Raw genomic sequence first — 24,072 nt, forward strand, 5'->3', positions numbered from 1 at the left:
TTAGGCCATGTGTTTGATCTTTGCAGTTCAGCGTGATGGGGACTCATAGTGCTCATTGTAGCTTGGGTAACTCTTATACGCATTTTGTGTTGGATTTGAAGTGCGGTGATTAATTTTAGGATTTATTGACAAAAACAAACTGACCAACACATAACCGAGATTTGATAAATACTTGACGAAAATAAATATACTAATTATCCATATATACATAACAACTTGAATTAACTAACTAAATACATTAATATGCAAGCGTACTTGCTACAACGGACACGTTTAATGCTTCCAGTGAGCTATTTGCTCTTTGAAGGAAGCACGACACTAGACAACGGACTAGCATGCAACGCCCAGTGGCACAGCCGAAAACTTTTCCTGACAGCTGCGGCGGGAATCGAACCCGCGCTCCTTAGCACAATGCGACTATAGGCTTGGTGACCTTAGCCGCACGACCACGAAGCCACATGATGACATCGACGATGGAGCTCCATGATAGCCGCTATTTGGCTACCAAGATATTGGAAGCTTTAACATTATCCACTGATTGCCCAGCTACCGCAAAGCTGAAAAGATTGATCATGTTTGCATACAACGATTGGATCTTGTTAAAGTTGATGGTAAGACCTGTTGCCGAAGAGCGATCGGCAAGATCGTCGAGCTTACTCTGCATATCAAAGTGCTGTTGAGCTAAGAGATTACGTCATCAGCCAGTTCTAAGTCATTTACGTGCTGCATGGGAAATGGGTTGCCACTACAAACCACGATTTGGTTCACGATCAATCGTACTAGGTAAGGTACCAGGATCTCGTCAATTACGATGAGGAATAGAATACATCCATTTGAGTCAGCTTTGAGCGTTCCGGCTGATATGCGATCGATTCCCGGAGCCCTGTTCGATTTCATACTACGGATGGTTGTTTCTATGTCCGGCAATAATGGGGCCTTGGTGTTGAAATGGGTAATTCGTCGAACCCTTGGTGGATCATGCTAAGGTGTTGGTGGCGTGGCCGACACTTCCAAAGCTTTCGAACCAGCGGTTCAGCTAGTTAGCTCAATCGGTCAATAGCTGTCCAGATGTGTCATTCACGGGCATCGTAGCATTCATCTTAGTCCCAAAGGCGATGTGAGACGTCGTAGAGAAGACGAATGTCGCCAGTATTTGTGGCTTTCTCGCCTTCGTCGGCTAGGGAGTTCGCCTACATGAGCGCTTCACTTCCTTCTCGAGAGCCGAATAGTGCTTAGGGGCTACGGTTTTGGCTCCTCGTTTTTTTCGCTCGCTCTATTGCGACTTTGGCGTTACTTCACTCCTTCATCTTCCTCCAGGTGTCATCTATGTTTTGCCATTGTTTTCTCTGGGTGCGTAGCTCAACCAAATTATTCTCACCAGTGCACAGTGGCTGATTTCGTCATTTTAGCGCGCTTAATTAATAACTTTTAAACTATGACGTTTAGCATCATGGTGTCTTCGAGAAAGTTTTTCGCTATAATAAGGAGCTTCTTATGAACTATTGTAAGAAATGATCAATCTCCCTAAAAGTGAGATAGAAAAGTTATTTTTTGCATTTTTCAAGATACAAGGTTGGTGTCTTCACAAAATTTGTAGATAATGTTATTTGGAGCAACTTTGTCAAAGACGCCAAGTTTGTAACTCCGTTACTTTTCAAGATACGTTACGTTTTTTATCATCAGCCCCTTGAAAAGGGTTTTTGCGCAATAACTTTCGAAGGATTGATCCTACATTTTTCTGATGTTCTACAAAGTTATAGATAATGGTAAAACACATAACTTTGCCGAACACGACATCCTGCGTATTTCAAAAATAAAATAGTTATTACGGTTTTTGTAGTTTTTTGGGGCATATTTCAAGCATATATAAACAAGCTATAGGCAATTATATGCAAATTTCCTTTTACGCATGTAAATATACAAGTAATTGCCTCTCTTAGAATGCCAAAACCATCAAACTGTAAGAGACTGTAAGATGGTTTTTGTACAGAAACTTTCAACCATCTATGCTACTTTTATATGGGATTTATCCGTATCTTCACCATATTTTTTTGAGAGTTCATTCCAGCTTGCATTTGTATTGTTATTGTACGTGTGTGTGAATATATAGAAAGGATTGTGGTGCATTCTGCAACATTCATGAAGTACGTTACATGAAAACTTACTATCTACTTCTATTTTCTGACTAACTGGCAGTGCTGCACGTAGTCCACGAAAAGAACGCATAAAGTGTTACTTTTTTTGTCAGATCACGATTGAACAGCACCTTACTGTAAAGTACAATAAGATTTATAATTAGCTATAACTATTGTAGACATGTACTAGAGGGAGCCTTCACAAAATATGTCACGTGCAAGTTTAGAATTTGAGAAAAAAAAATGGGACTTCATTCGCTCTTTTCGTGGACTACATGCAGCACTGTGAGTTAGTAAGAAAATATAAATAGATGATAAGTTTTCGTGTAACGTACTTCATGAATGCTCCAGAATGCATCACAATTCATTCTATATATTCACACACACGTACAATAACAATAAAAATGCAAGCTGCCATGAACTGTCAAATAAATATGTTGAAGATATGAATAAATCCTATATAAAAGTAACATAGATGGTTGAAAGTTTCTGTACAAAAACCATCTTACAGTTTCTTACAGTTTGATGCTTTTGGCTTTCTCAGAGAGGCAATTACTTGTATATTCACATGCTTGAAAGGAAATTTGCATATAATTGCCTATAGCTAGGTTATATATGCTTGAAATATGGCCCAAAAAACTATAAAAACCGTTATAACTATTTTATTTTTGAAATTAGAAGGATGTCGTGTTCGGCGAAGTTATGTGTTTTACCATTATCTATAACTTTGTAGAACATCAGAAAAATGTAGAATCAATCCTTCGAAAGTTATTGCGCAAAAACCCTTTTCAAGGGGCTGATGATAAAAAAACGTAACGTATCTTAAAAAGTAACGGAGTTACAAACTTGGCGTCTTTGACAAAGTTGCTCCAAATAACATTATCTACAACTTTTGTGAAGACACCAACCTTGTATCTTAAAAAATGCAAAAACTAAATTTTCTATCTTACTTTTAGGGGGATTGATCATTTTTTACTATAGTTCAAAAGAAGCTCCTTATTATAGCAAAAAACTTTCTCGAAGACACCATGACGCTAAACGTCATAGTTAAAAAGTTATTAATTAAGCGCGCTAAAATGACGAAATCAGCCACTGTGCAGTGGCGTTCTTGATGGCACTCCATCGATCTTCTATGCTTTTGTGTTCTCCAGCTCATAGACGAAGGACCTTTTCACTGCAGCGTCTTCCAGTCGGTGTGTGTTAAAACGTAGGTAACCCGATTTTCTCCCCCTGTCGATGGATCCGAGCAATGCTCAGCCGGATCTCGCCGATTAGGAGATGATGATCGGACGCAATGTCGGCGCTACGTTTGTTCCGCACATCAAGAAGGCTCCGTCTCCATTTTCAGCTGATGCAGATGTGATCGATAAGGTTTTCCGTGACGCCATCATGGGAAACTCATTTCACTTTGTTCTCTGGTTGATGAGGAAAGAGCGATTCCCCATTCACCATATCATTGTTGCCACCAAACTGCAAACAGCTCACCGTTTTCGTTCATTTCTCCGAGACCATGCGTCCCATGACGTGCTCATAGTCCGAGTTGTCGGAACCAACCTTCGCGTTGAAGTCGCCCATGAGGATCTTGATATCACCTTTTGGAATCTTCTCTACGACAGCATTCAGTTGGCTGTAAAAGTTGTCTTTGTAACATTGGATCATGGTAAGGTTCCGAACCCGTGTTCTGAATTTGGCTGGAATGGAGAGCCTTGTGAAAGGAGTGACTCCATGAAAAAGTGCCATGGCATTTTTTCATATCGAATTCCGCATCATAGAGAAACAAACGACCATTTCCGGATAGAAAATTAAATTCTCTTTCATATGTGCTTAAATCCGGCAGATACTTGGGAACAAATTAAACGGTTAGTTTGAAGAGCTCTTGCTATGCCTCCAGCCCACAGAGGTTTGAACTATTTTAGTGAGCTGCCACGATAGCCGGAGATGTTCTCTGGCCCCTAATTTAGCAATAAGAAATATATTTGGCAATTTTTCTCTGGAATCCTCATAAGATTAGTCATAGGACTCGGGACATTGCATAGATGACCCGATTATAGGACAAACATGTCGTAGAGGTTGATGCTAAAAACCAATTTACTACCGTTGTGCAGATTTTTAATGAGGTTAAAGCGAAAAAATGCGAAAATGTATGAAAAATAAATAATTTCAATGATACTTTTCAATGAAAGTACAACTAAAAATCTTTTCACATGTTATGTTTGTTATTCCATCCCTGAGATATACGTGATTTTGTCCGTCCCGATTATAAATGGACAAGGCCCAAACAAGGCCTTACAAACAATATTGATGAAAATTTTTTTCAGTGTACGATTTGATGCAAAATCGTCATTTTGTCCATGACGATCCATCTGTTTAATCTAGCCAAAGTATATAATATTCATCCTTTTCTATCAGGTTTAGGTTAAGGACAGACTTGTTAGAATCCCAAAATGCCCGCCACAATGGCCGACTTTGGCACCTACTCACGATTTCGAAAGCACAAATCTCTTCGTAAACAAAACCAGCGCTGCAGCGCACCTGAGCTTCTTCTCTTAAGCTTATTACAGGTGAGCAAGAACAGGATAATAAAATGCACTGTTGTTTGAGTTCTGCTTCTTGAGATTTGTGCGTCTGAAGCCCTGATGCACTGTTGAAGCGGTACTTCAAGACGTTTGTCCTTAAGTGAGAAATACCCATAACTGTTTTCGACGTAAAATGCCGCAGACAAACGTTGTATATTAGCTATGGACATGTTTTTACTTTCTAACATCAAGATGATTTTTGTCGCTTCTTTGAATCAGAGAAAGGCTACTGAGAGCACTTCCCAGACAACCAGGAATCGTAAAAGATGTTGCATAAGATGATAAAGTGGAGGCCATATGCGTGCATGCCTCCATTTAGATGCATGTTAAATGTACGCATATCGCCTCAACCACAGACAAACAGACGTAACACTCTGATAATTCTCATCGTACACCGATTTAACGGTCTTTTTCAAAATTTGATAGTTGGCCAACTGCCCAACCGTGGCGCTCGCATAGTTTTTGTTCGAGTTCGACGTTTGCTCACTACCGCCACCTAGTTGGTGGTCGGCCAAACTTAGTCCCTTTAGCATTGGGCGAATATGTTTCCGTGACTATGATTTGAATCGAAAATTGTTCGAAGTGTTACGTCTGTTTGTCTGTGCCTCCACTTTAACATCTTATGCAACATCTTATACGATCACTGGTTGACTGGGTTATTTTGTCACTGTCCGGCAATTTCCAATACTTAGGTTCTTTGACGTAAATAGCTGTTAGAGCCCTGTGAAATATGGAGAACAAATCCCAGTACGATAGTGCACCACATTCATAACGCAATACCGTGCTGGAGTAATGCTACAAGTCCAACATTGATAATCACTTGAGATAGTGCAATGTCATATGAAATATATCACAATATATCAAAACAATGGTCGCAGTGATGGAAATACAATGGAGGTAATAAACTACAGAGGGAAAATGTCGCTGGCGTTGCCGCCGCAACATCTCTTGCTGACGAAGATAGGGAGGGATATAAGACACATTCCACGCACCTCTACGCCAAGGGTGTGAAATATCAAAGTGATTGTTTCGCCCCAAGCTTTCCAGCATATGAAAAAGGGTAGATTAAATCTTAGGAAAACCATTTGTTTTACTTAAAATTTGACTGGTTACGTATTTAAATACAGTGACGATTCGTTCGTTGAGAGCTCGTTAGATGGGCTGTCTCGATGGTTGAATGTTCACTGGTTGGGGCAAAACCCAACTAAAAGGCACTGTCAATGTCAAAATAGATGTCAAAACGAGTTTGACGTCTGACCGCCGTCGCATCACAGCTCCTGTATACAGAACGTTTACGCAAGTATGTGAGTGTTCCGTGACGTATTTCTCGTCACTTTCGTGTGTCTAGAGCATTTTGATCAGTTGTCAGTTGCCCCAACGAACGAACACGATTCGCTAATCGGGGCGCAGTCGTGACCCAACCAGCGAATCTGGACTGTATAATAAACTAGCTTCAATTTAAGATCAATTGAGGGTGATTTAAAAAAAATCGGATGAAAATTGGCGAAATGCCAGCATTTTGAAAATGAGTTGCAGATGGTCGGAGACGTGAAGGTTAAATAAAACTCGAAACAGGTTCCCCTTTATCTGTAGAACAAGTATTGCATCAGCAAGTACATCTAATAAGCTTGTTATAAAACCTGTTAAACCATATGATCATGAACATTAAAATTGATTGCAGACGTCATTTGTTCACGAAAGTTAGTTCCTCGCGGTGTCCCGTTACGCTGGAATGTGTCAAGAGTCAAAGCGAACAAATATGCAGTTTGACAGATAAAGACTGCCTCAGAAAGTATGGACGCACCTAGTTTTCGGATGTCTGGGCCTGATCGATGGTTCTTGTTTCGGGCTTCGTTTTGTCTGTTCCTACTTAAGGGGCCATTAGACTGTTTGTCATAATGACAAATATTTGTCATTGTAGTCCGACATTCATCCGAGGTTGCCATGATTTACGTTGTGTTGGTCATTTGTTGGGCTTGTTTGGCCAAATATTTGTCATGTCTAATGGGACCTTTACTATTTGATCAATTATTAAAAAGTTCTTTGCCACGATGAACATTGGAATACTAAATGTTTGCATATCCCGCTTTGTGTATGTTAGAAGGTTTTGCTTGTGCCTTCATTACACGTCTACTCAAACGAGGATTAGCAGGATTTTAACTTTTGACCCATTTTTTTGCTTATAAGCTTGCTTATAAGTAAATTTAACTTACTCCCTCTATAGTTTCCTAATTTCCTAAGTGACGTTTTAAGCGTTGTACATCATTTGTGCATTGTTCTTCGAAGGTATTCCACTGAAAGTTAATGTATTTTGAAACAAACTGATTGAATCAAATAAACCGCTGCACAAATGCTAAGAGAATATGTTGATCAGCAGGATGCAGCCTTCACAAAGAACTAGTCAATAATAATCTTTAAATGCCAGTATTTTCTTTCTGCGTCCATACTTTCTGGGGCGGTCTATAGATACCCGGGTTGTTTGCGAACGCGAACAAAGGGAACAGCAGCGACATTCGTCCTCTATAGTTTATTAATTCTATTGGAAATACCGAACACGGAATAAAAAAAAAAGATCTTATTCCATAAATGCCTCCAGGGGTTCAAAATTTCAAAAAAGGCAAGAACTTCCTTTGTGATTATTTGATTTCCAATACACTGCGAGAAACTACCTGTATCTTCTTCTTCAAGACAGACTTCAACCAAAAGTAATTATTATTATTATTATTATCTTTATTTACGAGATTTTCAGCCCTGGGCAACCAAAAGTAACTATTTTTTGTTTCTCAAGTGTCGCAACGTTTCTGCGACTAGTGTGTTATGTTGAAAGATATGCACTACTTTCGAGATGAAACTCAATTATTCGACTTCCGGTTTTGTGATAAAGCAGCAATATATATTTTTTTGGTATAGGGAAGTGCATCAATAATGCAGGTCTATAAAACGTGTTTGACCTGGGATACCTTTGTGAGAATAATGAGTTATGATTATTTTTTCTAAAAATAAAAAAATTCGGACATTTCCAGATAGAATTTCTGAAAATAAATAATTTACAGACTCTTGGAAACAAAATAAATCTGAAAGTTTTATTATACTAGTTATTTGCATGACCATCTTTGAACTAGCAATAATGAGGATGGAAAAAATACCGTCATTTTCAGTAAGTTGGTTACAATTTATACTTGTTCGTTCTACCAGTGGCCGAATTGCGGCGCACAGTTTTTTCGAAGAGAAAAAAAAAATTCTTTCATTGCTCACACATTTAATTCGTAAGTGTCCACAAGCATTGTATTGTTGCACAATATACTGGAATGCATAATGCAGCATTTCCACACCTGCCGAGCAATAAATAATGCATAAGATCAAATAAAGTGATGCATTGCAAAATTTCTACTTACGAATGGTGCATTTAAATGTGATAAACAGACTTAACAAGTATATATTAGGGTGGGTCATCACGATCGTTTTCTCCGTTTTCGCAGATCAAAGCATTTTTGGATCCATTACAGATCTCGAGTAGGGCTTACGTATGCGAATGCGAACATGCTTCATTACGGTCGAATTTGTTTTTTTTTTTATTTAACGACGGGCCCATAACCAAAGCGGTAAATGTAGTATGATGCTTCATAAAAAATATTTATTTGTAAAATTTGATACCTTTTCGAAGCTGACTACAAATTTGTCACCTTCTTTGTTTTTGGTGCTTTTCCGTGCGTTTCATTGGAAGTGGAAACATTTTCTCTACTTTTGATACTGAACAGCATATTTACCTGAGATCCAAAATGAAGTTCATCACATAGTTGAATACTTTTCGTGTTCCAATATAAATTTACCAAGATTTAGTAGAGATTATGTGATAAATACCATAAACTTACGAAAAGCTCCTAGACCGACTGAAAATCGTATGTACTCAGTATGTTGAAACGGCTCGACCTGAGTGTGCTAGGATCAGCGCTGACAAACTCTAAGGGCACCTATAGAGCACACTAGTCCGCTGAGTGTAGGTAGAAATATGAACACTTTCAACGTTTCTGAAACAACACCCCGAACTGGTATTAGCCCAGGTGGTCAAGGGGAAAACACAGTAGAGATGATGAAACGGGACGAATTCGAAAGGAAAATGCCACACATGATCGACGATGACGTACTTGAAACTTAACCGAGATCTAACGGCGGGGAACCAGACACATAACAACAAATTCGCCAAATACCTGGCGAATTCGAAGATCATCGATTAAGCCACCGAAAGTAGGTTGAATACTAGGGTGGCCTACAATGGACAACCCGCTTGACGCACACCCACAGTTGATCAGCAGGAGTAAATCCATTTTATTTTGTATGGTGAAAAGCATCTAAACTTGAATTACTTGAAATAGAAAGCTGTTACTGAAAAAATATTTGGTAGTTTTAATAGTAGTCACCATTGTGCACAACCACTACCAAATATTTTTTCGAATAATGTATTCCACTTCGATAAATTTGCCTTTGAATGCTATTCGCCATACAATATTTTTGCGATTTACTTTTAGCGATTTTTCGCGCATAGACTAGCGCCACATTGGTCGATGCGGAGAGTAGGAAAACAGCCGATGTAGTTAATTCATTATATGAAAAACAAAAATTTTGAAAAATGCCAAGTATTTTATGGACTCCCAGAAGCTGCATTCAAAGTTTGAGCAAAATCGATTAAGCCTAAGGGGGCGCTGAACAAGCTTGAAAACGTGGCCAAATGTATACAGAAATCTCAAGATTTCAATTTTTGCCGTTAGGTGGCGCTGTAAGCGTTAAATGATAAAACTCTTTGGTATTATTGTAAGTGGCTACATACCAAACAACATAGTCGAAGACCGTAAAGTGATCCGACGTCTGTGAGAAAAGCAAGAGAAAAGTTAAAATTTAAGAACCCAAACAATGCCTATTCTGTTTAAGTATTTGGAAACTTTAGCTGTGGTCAACTTGTCATCTCATTTGAACATTCTTCAAATGATCGTCGAAAATATCACCGTTCCAGATATATACAACGGTGTCAGAATGGTACACCGCTTGAAGCATGCGACAAATATTAACACCAAAAGTAACAAACAACAGCGCATAACTAAGTAATAAAATAAAACAATCAATTTTAGATAAAATCCCGAATCTATTTTCAACGTTAAAAAGTATTGCTTTGAACATAACAAAAATAAATGGTTTTATTGAGTAAGAACATACATTTATGTACGCTAGAATGTAACAGAGATAAAAAAGAGAGAGAGCAAGGTTTACAGAAATTACAAATAAACAGATCTTTAAGCACAACATCGATTTCTTAAGAGTTACTTAGCCACAAACAGTGTATGACCACCTTTATGTCATGATATAGCTGTATTTCTGCGATGTAACTGTTGCAACAATTTGAAGCGGTTCCAATATTTTACTTGCTGCCCGAAGCAGTATCCTGCGCCGCCGTTTCGTCAGCAGCTGAAGCGTTAAGTTGAGAAGAACTGCGTCCGTATGCACCACCACTACTACTCAGAGCCATTCGTTGCATTTGACGTATAACAGTTGCTGCGTGATAGGCCTGCTTCCATCGCGACTTGGCGAAATTTTTCTTAAGCTGCTCGGAAACGGTTCCGTGGATATTCTTACTACTAGCTGCGTTTCCGGAAATCCAAGGGTGCGCAAGCGCCTGTTTACACGTAAACCTTTTCTCCACATTAACACACATTAGGTTCCGGATAAAATCTTTTGCCGATTCGCCAATCTCATCCCAATAGGGGGAGTCAAACTCAAATTCGCCTTTTAAAATTTGTGCAAATAGGTTGGCATCATTCTCGTCATAAAATGGTGGATATCCACACAGTAAAATGTACGATATTACTCCTATACTCCAAACATCTACTGCTTTTCCATACGGCTTTTGCGCTAACACCTCAGGTGCTACATATCCGGGAGTCCCACAGGCCGTAGCCATAAATCCGGAATCCTCCATCTTGGATAGCCCAAAGTCACTTATCATGATTTTACTATCCTCCGCAGGGTTATAGTACAGCAAATTTTCAGGTTTCAAGTCTCTATGTACTACGCCTTGTTCATGCATATAGTCTACAGCTTCTAGCACTTGACGAATCAAGTAAGACGCATCTCTTTCTGAGTAAGATCCCTTTTCTACAATGCGGTCGAAAAGCTCCCCGCCGGTAACCAGCTCCATAATTAAGTAGACTTTTGATTTATCTTCATACGTTTCAAACAGTTGAACTATGTTTGGATGAGTAAACCACGTTTTATCCGGATCATTTTCTTGCCGTTTGGCGCTAAATCGCTTCAGCACACGAATTTCATTTTCCAACGAGTCCTCCTTACCTTTCAAGGCTTTTTTGTCAATAATTTTGACGGCAAACGCCTGACCCGTTTCGCGGTGTTCGCAAAGACGTACTTCCGAGAACGCTCCTGTCCCAAGTAACTCCTTTATAACATACTTGTCTTCGATGCTTGGTTGCTTTTCGATTTCCTTAGTATCTTTCCGCACTTTCTTGCCGGAATCTTTCTTTCCGAATAATGGCATCTTGTTAGAAATTCTTTGTCGATACTTTCACGAGCAACACACACTAAGTACGTCTACGATGCACAATGTACATATAAAATTAGTTACAATTATGCAACCAAGCACAGGCCTCCTAACCTTGTGCAACAGCGATGAAATTTAAAATCTGGTAACAAGTTTTGTACAACAAACGACGGCTATCTGGATGGTCCTTAGGATATGCACTTTTAAGTGGCTATTGAATTACGCTGAGTAGTCGAATCTGTAAGAAGAAATGATCGAAACATACTTTTAGCTCAATGATGAATTTATAAATAGTATTCTTCAATAAGGCCAGTTTTTCCACAATACCCACAGAAAATATTTTGTTTTCTAGGTTTCTAGCTGTGCTCTGACTATAGCTTCAAAATAAAGCAACGGGCGTGGGGGGGAGGTGCTGGGGGTTTGTAAAGGTGGTTACTTCAGGCCGAACATGTCTAAAGGTCCTATCTGCAGAAGAGAGGCTCTCTTTCGTTAATATCTCAGCTGTTTATTTGTATTATGATTGTCTCCTTGCATTGAACGATGGTCAAAACAATCGTCTTTTGAATTGTACTGCAAAAATAGTTGAAAAGTGTACCATTACATTGCAATAATTGAAAGAGAAAGTGAACAAAGAGAGTCTCTCAAATGCAGATAGGACCTATTGAAATGTTTGGCCTGACTTGTCTTCAAGACAAAGTCTACGGCATATACAAATTTCGAAACTTTTGTCTATGGAGAAGAAGAAGATATGAGATTACCAAACCAACCCCGGTGGTCTTAGGCTGACAGGGAAGGGGAGGGGTTGCTTCTGCAAACCTGAGCGTCTGTCAGCTTTAATATTGATGGGCGATTTGCAGGAGTGCGTGATCGGTTGGTACCCGATCAACGAAAGAATGTACAGGTTCAGAATCAATAGCCGATTCTTCAACTTCAGCACAATAAACGTGCACAGCACTTACTCCGGAAGCACTGATGATGACAAAGACGCATTTTACACGCAACTCGAACGCGAGTACTATCGCTGTTCAAGCCACGATCATCTGACCTAAACGCTCAGCTAGGCCAGGAGGAGGAATTCAGACCGACGATTGGAAAGTTCAGCGCTCACCAGCTGACGAACGAAAACGGCCACCTACAACCTTGAGCGACTGAAGCAACCGGATGTCGCCTCAACATACACGCAGAATCTTGAGGCAGCGTTGCCAGACAAGGGCGAGCTCAATGTGGCCCCTCTAGAGGACTGCTGGAACAGTAAAAGCAGCCATCAACGACAAAGTCGAGAGCACCATTGGGTACGTGGAAATGTTGAAATTAGCATTTCTTAATTTCAAAACCGTTTTACTCTCAGTGTAGGAAAATGCTGTCAGTGCCATGCTGGCAGTGGCCACGTGGCCCGGGTTGTTTACAGGAGTTAAAGAGCCAATTGACAGAGAGGTGGCGGGAGTGTTAGGAGTGCTCACGCACACAAATGCACTGATGTGCGACCAGGCTTATGCATCGATAGAGTAGTTAGGTCGCCATGCATTTAGTGGCAGGGCATGGCTGATGCAACTTTCAGATTGTTTGATCGATTGATTCATTCAGGCGCTCACGCTGTTATGCCAGCTTACTATTGGTAAGTTCAATAAATGTTCTTGAGAGAGAACAGTTTTTGTTTTGAGAGTTTACTCTCTGAAAGAACTCTCTTCTTCCAAAGGGTCCTGGGACAAATATTTCCGGTGGAGATTTCCACAACATTTGTTCCATTCTTGCATTATTGATGTCCACCTTGGTTGCCTAGAAAGGCACTTGTAATGATTACGTCTGGTGGAGATTTCTACAGTAATAATTACAAGAAGTTTAGGTCGGACGGTCCGGGCATCCACTCACCCCACTCTCATATTTTTCAACAGGAAAGGGGTCGATGAATCGAATGGTTCGACGAGGAGTAAGAGCAATTTTGAAGGTGAAGAACGCAGCACGGGCGGTTATGTAGGAAGTAAGGAACCCGGCAAAACGTGGAACGCTACAAACAGAAGCGGAAACATCAGACCCACCTCTTTGATCACTGTCTCAAACCAAAAGATGTATTTCAAGAAACTAAACAAGCTGTAGCTAGGAAGGTCTATACGCACTCCGTTATTATGTCTACTCCTGGGATTAAACACAGGTATTTAGGCTCGAAAGCCTAAGCTTAAGCGCCAGTACTCGTTCCTGAAACGAGAACAGAACAGCACGAAAGCTCCCACCCCTGTACAACCTTAATACTTTTAAAATAATGAAAAATTGTATAAAAAAATAAAGAAAAAATTAGAAAGATATCACCGGATTCAGGTTTTTAATGTAGCGCCATTCTGAATTAATGCGACACCGGCTATGCCATAATGACTGTGGAGCTCTCCGGCCTCGTTTCCGATTTAATCCGAATCCACTACACATGAAATATGTTCAGATGGAAAACGATACCATTCGTGATAAACTTTTCTCCTGTCTTCCGTACCAAAAAGGCTTTTTTACTTGATCACACGCGGAGACGACGAAAACTGTTGTCCGCCTGCTAGCGGCGTATCAACAAATAAGTCACCAGTGAAAAAGAGTCCTTTTAATTCTTCTTCAGGTCTCAAACACATAAGGGCACTGTTTGCGGAACGAATAGTTACGCCGCAGACAGACGTTCAAGTTTGACTCAGCAGCTTGTGTAAAAAACATGGCCGCCACAAATTGCCAAGTGGCAATCAGCGAACAGATGGCGTTAGCGACGTTCATATTCAATCGCTGCCTCACATGTGCGTTGCAACCAACAACTGTCACCACGGTCGTCTTCCAGCCGGATGGCGGGAAAAGACCGCACATGTTGCACGCTAATAATGTTTCCACATAATTTGTGCAGAGTAAATGTCTTTTATTTAATGTCTTAAAGCTTTAGCAGAAATTAGCGCAGGACTCTTGTAAAATATTTAACACATTATTACTTTTATTTTATATAGATTTGCTTGAATAAATCTGCATTTGGATAAACTTCACTCGCATTGGGAAATCTTTGTGAATGTGACGCAAATGTAGGAATGATTTTGACAGTGTTTGTTTTGATTTTATTTTTCGGTGGGTGGTGAATTGGGTGGTAAGTAAGCGGCTGGAAGCACGTGGTTTCTCAAACTGTCAACTGCATGCGACTGCACTGTGGCAATCGATTGCCTAGGTGGCACTAGTGAAAATTTACATAGAAAATTTGAATAAATTTGTTCGAGCTAGAACGTCTGTCTGCGGTTACGCTAATGCAAAATACCCAATAAATTTCGGTAACCACTCGCGGTCTGCTTCCGGATAGTATAGCCACAGAGAACAAACATCCATGCATATAGAAATTTTTCACGAGAGCTGTGTAAGGATAATAGAGGTAATAAACTATAGAGGGAGAATGTCGCTGGCGTCGCCGCCGCAACATCTCTTGCTGGCGAAGATAGGGAGGTATATAAGTGTCAAGGCGAAAAAGCATGCAGTTTGACAGATAGACACCCGGAATGTTTGCGAAAGAGAACAAAGGGAACAGCAGCGACATTCGTCCTCTATAGTTTATTAACTCTATTGTAAGGATTTAATTGTTTTAGCGTTGACAACACTACCGTCACCTATGCGCAAATTGCTACAGTCAGTGGTGAGTTCGCATATCTAGATAAGTTTTATATTCACCACCGACAACAGCGTGGGAACTTCGCGATAGCAGCGCCACCACGATGTTGCCACTTGTGTTGCCATTTCAAATGACCGTTAAATTCTTTACACAGTTTTGGAACTAGACTTGGATGTCTGTTCTCTGTGGTAAAGCACCAGCCGAATTGTCACCGAAACCGCACAATTCGATCGAAGAAACAAATCACATAAAAATGGTAATTTTTCTCAGGAAAACTATGAAATCACATAGAAACAATAACCATATGGCAACACTGTCTTCCGAAAAAAGATGCATAATAACATACTGAAAAAAATGTGCAAAACATCAGAAGCCATGAAAACTTCATCCAAGAAAGATATAAAGGCTTTGGTGCTCTTTTTTTTTCAAGGTTTGAAGGGGTTGTTTGTACTAAATTTACTATATATCGCTTATTTCAAAAGATAGAGCAAAAGTATCTTCAGCAACATTTTTTGGGTGATATTATCTACAACTTTGCCGAAAACATCATTTACTTATTGTGGCTTATGAAGAAAATAGATTTTTTATCTTATTTTAGTGAGCTTATCAAAAAACAAAACTTATCAAAGTTGAAACAACTTTGCAGAACATGACATTATATTATCTTCACATTTTCACACTCAAAATGCCCACGATCGTGTTTTTCGCGATTTCGCGAGAATCGAACCCGCGCTCCTCAGCACGATGCAGCTAAGAGCTTGGTCACACTAGTAATTCTACATTATACCACAGAGAACAGAAGAAAGTTGGTCCGGCCTGACTTAGCACCGATAATACTGGACTTGGATGTCTGTTTTCTGTACACTAAATCGTTTTTTTACGCGAAGGATGTGTCCGCGCAAAAAAAGACCATGTAAAAGAAGTTCGCGTAACTTCGTGACATCGCATAAAAAAATCAAAGGGAAATCTTTTTTTACGCGATTTGCCCTCCGCAAATAACGAAAATCGCGTAAAAAAGTCGCATAACTTCGAGAAAATCGCGTAAAAAAATCGTGCAAAATAACATCGCGTAAAAAAAGTCGTGTAAAAATAGGATTTAGTGTAGAAGATTTCTATAGAACACACCAGCTGCACCAGCAAGGAGCCGCCAAAAGTAAGAATTCGTACATACGCGGTTGTGTACTTTCGTTTTAAGGTGCATGATAACGTGCGCCACTCATCTATTCGACGTTGACATCGACACCCTGGCAGATCTCTCTGCAGACGACGCCGGCAGAACCAATCAGCGAAGGGATGCACAAGCGCGGGGAAACTCGGGGAGCAACCAGTCTTCCGGGGCGTTGGCGCCCGGGTTTTGGGACGAATGGAGTGATCCGATTGGTTTGACATTGCTCTCCGCTCTCTCCTGGTTGGCATCGATGCTCCGACCGTGGACATCGTCGTGCCAAATGCACTACTGGGATTGGTTGCTGCCTTTGAGTTTCCTCGCGCCGCCTGATCAATGATTGGTGCGGGGCAACAGCCAGCGGCATTGTAACTTCCAGCGAAAAAAAAAACTGAAGGTGCGAATTTCAGCACGTGCGCACGCAACACGGTGAGGACGATTTGAGTGATTTTGGCACGCGGTTTGAATAAACGCATATGGGTTAACGAATGCGTTGAATTGTGGAATATAAAATAGATTCTTAATTACAAAAAATGCATACATTTAGTTCAATTGTAGAAAAATGGTAGTAAATTTACAATGAAGGAAGTGTGTATGACCCTTAGGCTCGAAAATTCCTTAACTGATCGGTGAGAAAATTGATGTGTGGGTATTTTGGGGCCAGAGAAGGTTCTTAATTCAGTGTTTGAAGTGTTTGAACCTCACAGGACAATTTCCCTTGTTCCTGTTGTCGGTATTGATTCATATTTCAGAACAAACACGCTCGCGTCAGAATACCCATTTTTTCATTGCTATCTCTGTCGCTCTTCAAGAGGCTCCATTTAAAAATACCCATTTATGAATTGGGCTGCCCAACTTGAAAATGGGTATTTTTAAATGGGGCCTCTTGAAGAGCGACAGAGATAGCAATGAAAAAATGGGTATTCTGACGCGAGCGTGAAGGTAATAACATATATTTTTGGCCACTATTCCGCGCGTTTAGAATACTACGAGAATGCATATTGTGTGTAAACTACTAGAATACGTAATTCTAAGATACTTTGCATCCACCATCGGATTCTCTGACTTATATTGAATGCGTGGGATCGATGGACCAATGTCACCCCGAACGAAGGTATGTAGTATTTGACATTTTTATCATGGAAATATGGAAACAAAATCAAATCTGTTTGTCTTCGTATGTCAAGTAATCGCAAAATTTATGTTTTATAAATTAAGCACTCTAATTTCGTTAAGGCGCACCAGCGTAGCCAGTTTTTCTTTTTACTTGCTCACTCTTTTAAACAAACACGCCGGGAATAAGAGAAAGATGAAGGTAGAGGCCATTAATCCTCCCTTTCATTCCGCTTTTTCTCGTGTTTGTTTAGGAGTGCTCAGATTCGGCCCTGTTTACGGTAACTCCCCTTCTCGAAGTCATCCCTAACGGGCGTACCGCGAAGGTACGGAAGAGATAGAATGAGTTTTAGTGGGTCAATCCCCACATAACCCGAGGAACCACCTCTCGTGTATATGATCAGCAGATTTTCTCATTCTAAAAAAAGTCTTTGTTTTGCGATATTTATCAATCAACAAACATTATTTGAATGTTTCGTTGTGTAAATTCAAATATAAATATAACAATAAAGAGACTGTATTAAATAACAAACACAAATATGTAATATATTTTTTTCCCAAAAAAGTCTCCATAAATGTCTTATGAAATAAATATGCTTAAAGTGCGATATTTTAACAAATCAATAAAGCTATTCTTGTAAAAATCCAACACGTGCCTGTAAAGCAAATGTGCTAAAATTTCCTCGCATTCTTGTGTTCCTTTCTCTTAGAAATAGTGGAGGCACTCGTACATGCAATAAATCTTGACTAAGGTCAAACATGGAAAAGAGTCGTAGCCTGCTTGCATTCGACAGTATTAATCTTTATCAGCCAAAGCTCATCAAATGCTTTACAGAAAAATGCGTAAGCTTAAATCGTCGATCGAAAGATGTTCAGCACAGGAATTGGGTGTATAAACAAGTTTGATCAACCAATAATCAACGTAGAGATAATGAAATACCAAACATAAATGTTTTTGCAATTTTTCGCACTCCTGCTGACGTCATCACTATACTAACTATACAGCTCCAAAGAGACGGGCAAGATTCGATGTACCCGTGCCCACTACGTTATGGTACGTGTTCTCTGTCTCGAGCCTCTAGCCTGGGCAGGTCACAGCCCTTGGAGTATTTTGATAGTACTGCAAAAAAATCTCCTGTTGCTTCCCGTCACTACCTACTATATAGTTCACGTGCCATAAACTTTCGACTTGAATTATCACATTTCATCACCATAAGGTCACAGCTTTTCAGACAAGAACAGATAATCGATAATCATTTTATGCCATAAGAAATACGTACCTATTGAATATGAAGACTTTACTAGATAATTCGGACAAACGGCGAACATTTATATTAAAACTAAGCAATACAGTTGCGATCTGGAATGCTGCAGTGTCAGGCTATTAAAATCAACAATTATTTTTGTCACAAAACATGTTCGTCCTAGCGACAAATGCCTCTCTCCTCGATGAGTTTCACATCTATATCAGGGGCAAGAAATGTTTTTTTGCTAACACAGGTCCCTAGTAGAACGAATGGTTATTACTAAAATAAATATTAGTGCAACAGCATTAAATTCACTGTGCTCGCAAAATCTTCGACTAGTAGTCCACGACGTCTAAGCTGAGGTGGGAACACCCTTTTCATAAATGACACTCGCTCATGATGAGGAACAACAAAGTCAGAGACTCCCAAACCTGCTCTCAACGAGCCATTTTACGAAACGACAACATTGTTGATGATGATATTGATATTCACGTGTTATTGCCCGTTGCGAAGATTTAAAGATTCCAACGCAAATATGATTAGGCTCATTTTCAGCGTAGGTGCATTATAAATGTTTGTTTACAATGCAAAACTATCACCAAATGTGTGCTTATCAACGCAACGTAAAATATTCACCAGGACGCGGTCTGTTTTTATATCTGTGGGCCCACGCAAGAAAAATCCTCGCAACTAATTTTCGCGCAGTAGTCTAAACAGGTTGAATCTCCGCAATAGGGCACTTCACTGTTTTGATTTTGTATGGGATTTTGACGTTTCTTGGCCTTGTTGTTTACAAAAGTTCTGTAAGAGTGAAAGAGATGGAGACAATTTCATGCAGTGCCCTATAGGATGCCACACTTGAAATACTTCCATTGAATAGGCCTTTTCAGTTGACAGGTCCGTGTATGTATAGGGCACTGCACTGTTTTGATTTTGTATGGGATTTTGACGTTTCGTGGCCTTGTTGTTTACAAAATTTCTGTGAGAGTGAAAAAGAAGGAGATAATTTCATGCACTGCCCTATACCACTTTATACAACAGGCCTCTTTAGCTGACAGGTCCGTGTATGCTACTGTTCACCAAAGTATCTAAATACCAAGGTAAGAGAATGTCAATAACGAGACTCACCTGCTTTAGTTATGAAAAGTTGGCGTTTTTACACTAAAATGTCATCATTTCAGCAAAGTTTAATTGGTTTGGATAATTCTAAATGCTGAAAAACTATATATGTTTAGAACAAATTAAAAAAAAATTGTCATCGATTTTCAAATAACGATATTTTCTGTTTTATAGCATGGAGGTCATTTTTAATCCAGTGAGATGCAATGAAATAATTGCTTCTATGATGGGAGTGCTTAATTTCTTAAGAAAGTTTGCTAAATAGCAGACTAAATAGTTATGCGCCCATACAAATCAGCGAAACTTTATAACTCTTTTTTGCTTTTTTCCTTTTCTCACTAATCCATGGATTTTAGCGGGAATCTCTTACCTTGGTATTTAGATACTTTGACTGTTCACAACAGCCGAACAAAGGCGAAAACGCTAAGCTGTCATTTTCATAGGAGAACCACAGACAAACAGACGTAACACCTTGAACGATTTTCATGGAAATTCATCGCCCAGTTCACACTACCATCACCTGGTGGAAAAGTTGCAGGAATCACTGTGTTGTGCAATATCGTCAACAGAAGGCGCTAGTGTGAAACGTCAAACACATAGAAAAACGATGCGCGCGCCTCTGGTTGTAAAAGCCACAACTATGAAAATTAGCGTGGTCGATGGAAATTTTGCAAGTGTTACGTCTGTTGTCTGTGGGAGAACTGTCTTACCTTTGGGGGACATCCCTAATAATAAACCAATACCATACACGGACCGGAATGTAGACGGTTCAACAATACCACATACTGTTTGAATTGTATCCCGAATGGGTTGTTAAACACGTCTTATGGTTATCGTTTATGCGGGATATTTCGACTGTTTTAGGTTGTGAAAGCTTTTATTTGTCGTCCTCCTGGAAAATTCATTGAAAAAGTTATATCAAAAGTACGTTTTATTGTCGCGCTTATCTTTTATTAGAGTCCTGCGGCGGTCGTACGCTCGCAAGGCATACCGCCGCATGACAGTCGCAAGGCAAAACAGAAGAAAAAGTGTTCCCGCCAAAAACAAAAGCACGTGGGTTTCGCGAAGTGACAGATGTTTTCGAATGTATTTGTGACGAACGGCAAGAGTAGCTCAGTGGAATGAGTGTTCTTGCTGTCAAACCCCATATAGTGGAATTATATACTTTTAAATCTGGTGACGCTGTTATGATTAGTGACTGTCGCGCTGATATCAGAAGAGAGAGGCAGATAATCGCCATATTCTGATTTTTCTTGAGAGGCATAATAATCACGGACCAACAGACATAAAACTTCGAACATTTTTCGTTTCAAATCAGTCACGAAAACATGTTCGTCGAATGCTAAAAGGACTGAGTTTGGCTAACCATCAACTCCAGCGAGCTCCACGCCCGAATAAAACGGTATCATACATCAATTGTACAGCATATGATTTAGTTATTATTCGTGCTATCATAAACTGGACCATACGTTGATGATAGGACAAATCGTTTTAATGATAGCAGTTATCATTTTGGGAGGTCGTTAAGTATCGTTATCATCCAAAAACGCCGGATTTCTCGAACAAAAATTTTGCAGTATTATAAGTGTTATAATCACTCTATCATCAGCTATATGATACAGTGAATAATCAAAACAAAACGGAAATATTTCGTAGGATCTGCTTTATCGACCGAAAAAAATAGCACACCCCTGCGGGGACTTGTCGGACACGTTTAGCTAATTGCATGACTCGTTGTTTGTTTTCACGGTGTTTTTATGTTTAGGGGATCGGGAATCGAACCGTGATCAAGGTGACTTGGTAGTTTCTCGGGTGTTTTTTACGTACAACACCAAATCGAATCAGTGCTCGCGGTTGACCGAAACTCTTTAATGTAGGAAAGCCGAGAAGCACTAAACGCTTTCAGCAATATTTTGCTGAATTTTGCCGAGCTGAAGGGTCCAGCAAATTTTTTTGCTGAACTTTCAGCAAAGTTTGCTGAATTTCAGTGAAACGTTACTGGCGATCAACAGAGTTTACACGCTAACCCTCAGTTACCCAGATTGGTGTCGAAGCGACCCAGATTGAGCAAAACTGCAGTTACTCTAATCTGAGTAAAGGCACGTTTACTCAAATCTGGGTTACCGATGTTGGTGGCAAAATCTGGGTAAACGGTACCCAGCTCCTCCGGGGCCTTTATTTTGTTAATTTATTTCCAATTTAGATTTTAAATAAAAAGCTCCCAACTTCCATGTGCTGTTCACTTACCTGATGCAGGAAAACAGTTCCCCGGAATAATTCGAGTGTTTTCCCGCCATTTATCGGCATATTTTTCGCGAAAACATTCATAATTTGCAGCGTTCTCCTAACTGCTGCCATTTTCTCAAACCGGAAAATGACAAAGTGCCGATTACCCAGATCTTTACCCAGATTCAACGGATCTGGGTTTTCACGTTACCCGGATTTTGACAACTGCTAACAACATGAAAATCCGGGTCGAATCGACCCAGTCGATGGGTAGTTTCAGGTTAGCGTGTACTGAAAAAATCAGCAAAATTTTGCTGAATTCCAGCAAAATTTTTGCTGAAGGCTTCAGCTCGGCAAAATTCAGCAAAATTTTGCTGAAACCCTCAATCGATTTTTGGTGTGTAAATCGTGTAAAAGATGCTGATATTCATGAACAGTGCAGTTTTGTGGTGTAGTGACTTGCCGCGGAAGCTACTCAATTTTTGTGTTTTGGAATCGGTCGACAGAAACCTTTCTGGATCACAAGGTACGTTTTCGTAGGCTACACTATTTCCCTGATAAAAAATTCCAATAAAATCACCATAAACTACCATTGAATAATGATAAATTTGACTATTCAACAACAAATTATATTGTGTACGTATTTTCCTGCTGAAAATGGTGTATTGGAACTACAATACGTGTACAATAAAATCAATGGCACTAGAGATTTCAATAATAAAAACACCATAAGTTGAATGGTAGTTGACTTGATTTTTTTTCCAGAAAATTTGGATTTTTTTATGGTAAAGATACATAACAACCCCCATTTTCTATTGTAAAAGTGACATTTACAATACATGCTATGGTGGAAAACCATAAGATCTGTTGTTACTCTATCGTTTTAAACAATTGAATTAATGGTAAGTACCATTCAATTCAGCGTGTTGTAACAATCCATTCTGTTGTATCTCTATGATCTTTTTTATCAGGGTTAGTTTTAGATAAATAATTACCCTGCGGCAAGCCCTGCGGTCAAAGTGTGCATTAAGAGTTGATAGCGATCAGTAAAAACGGATTATTAAAAATTATTCATGAATCATAGAAGGAATCCTTATTATCAACACTATGATAAGTAAAAAGTATTGAATGATCTAATTTCAAAGACATGAATCATTCAATAAGGCAATCCATGAGACAGATGCGATCATCTGATTTTTTTTTGTTTACCATGTATATTTGACATCAGATGATCGGGGTGACAGTTGAACACAAAGGAATTTGTTAAGCACCGACGACACTTGACGAAACTTTGTTAAGTTGTTCTCACACTATGTTTACATTTTTTGGCTGACACTCCCATCGCGAAAAGTCGTCATGGATTGCCTTATCATAAATCTGGAGCTCGGCTCGATTTGAATAGGTCGTATGTGCTTTAGTATGGGACAAACATCAAATTCTCGCTCCAGTCGACTTTTTTGATTCCATGTAGGTCCCATATGAACTGTGCAAAATTTCAGCGCAATCGGTGAAACTATAATTTAGCGCAAGCGGTTCAAAGTTTTCATATGATTTACTATGGGAAAAGTTACACTTTCAATCATAAAATCCCAGAGGTCGCCCTTTGCCTCCTTAATTCAAATCGATCAACGTTTCTTGTAGAAAAATCATTTGTGAAACTTCCCTTCGAAGACCGCAAAACGATAGGATGCTTGTGGAAAAAGTTATTGATTTATTACCGATTAGTGATCCAACGAACGGCTTTTTGTTTTGTTTTATTAGCAGCACTGTAGCTGCTGCCTTGGCTGCTGCTGTTTCTGGGGGTGGTGATGCCTCCCGCCACCCCTTGTAACAACGGCAGCAGCAGTGCTGCTGATAAAACAAAACAAAAAGCCGTTCGTTGGATCACTAATCGGTAATAAATCAATAACTTTTTCCACAAGCATCCTATCGTTTTGCGGCCTTCGAAGAAAAGTTTCACAAATGATTTTTCTACAAGAAACGTTGATCGATTTGAATTAAGGAGACAAAGGGCGACCTCTGGGATTTTTTGATTGAAAGTGTAACTTTTCCCATAGTAAATCATATGAAAACTTTGAGCCGCTTGCGCTAAATTATAGTTTCACCGATTGCGCTGAAATTTTGTACAGATCATATGGGACCTAAATGGGATCTAAAAAGTTGACTGGAGCGAGGATTTATTTTTTCCATACAAGCGTGTCCCATACTAATGTGCTTTTGTCGATATAAAATTCGATCAGTATATTTTAGTGATAGTAGCGATATGGATGATATTTCGATGGATTTTAATGATAAAACCGAAAGCCTGTTTTGTAAGGAATCGGTTGTATGTATCAA

General features: G+C 39.6%; 1 protein-coding gene across 3 annotated transcripts in view; it reads right to left on the reverse strand.

Annotated features, from left to right (window-relative positions):
* The window catches only part of LOC109415144 (calcium/calmodulin-dependent protein kinase type 1), a 45,941-nt gene extending 27,122 nt beyond the window's left edge, over positions 1 to 18,819 (reverse strand). For 2 of the 3 annotated variants that reach the window (XR_002131301.3, XR_002131300.3), the window contains exons 1-2: positions 18,424 to 18,819; positions 10,053 to 11,493 (exon numbers count right to left, since the gene is read on the reverse strand). Coding sequence is in view for 1 of the 3 variants with exons in the window: in XM_019689028.3 (XP_019544573.1) it covers positions 10,122 to 11,252 (1,131 nt within the window). In the remaining 2 variants the exon portion in view is untranslated. Of the gene's footprint in view, positions 1 to 9,828; positions 11,494 to 18,423 lie in introns of those variants that run through there. The other variant, XM_019689028.3, reaches the window with a different exon arrangement.
* Between the last annotated feature and the right edge of the window lie 5,253 nt (positions 18,820 to 24,072).

Source organism: Aedes albopictus, chromosome 2 (assembly GCF_035046485.1).
Source record: "Aedes albopictus strain Foshan chromosome 2, AalbF5, whole genome shotgun sequence".
Lineage (NCBI taxonomy): Eukaryota > Metazoa > Arthropoda > Insecta > Diptera > Culicidae > Aedes > Aedes albopictus.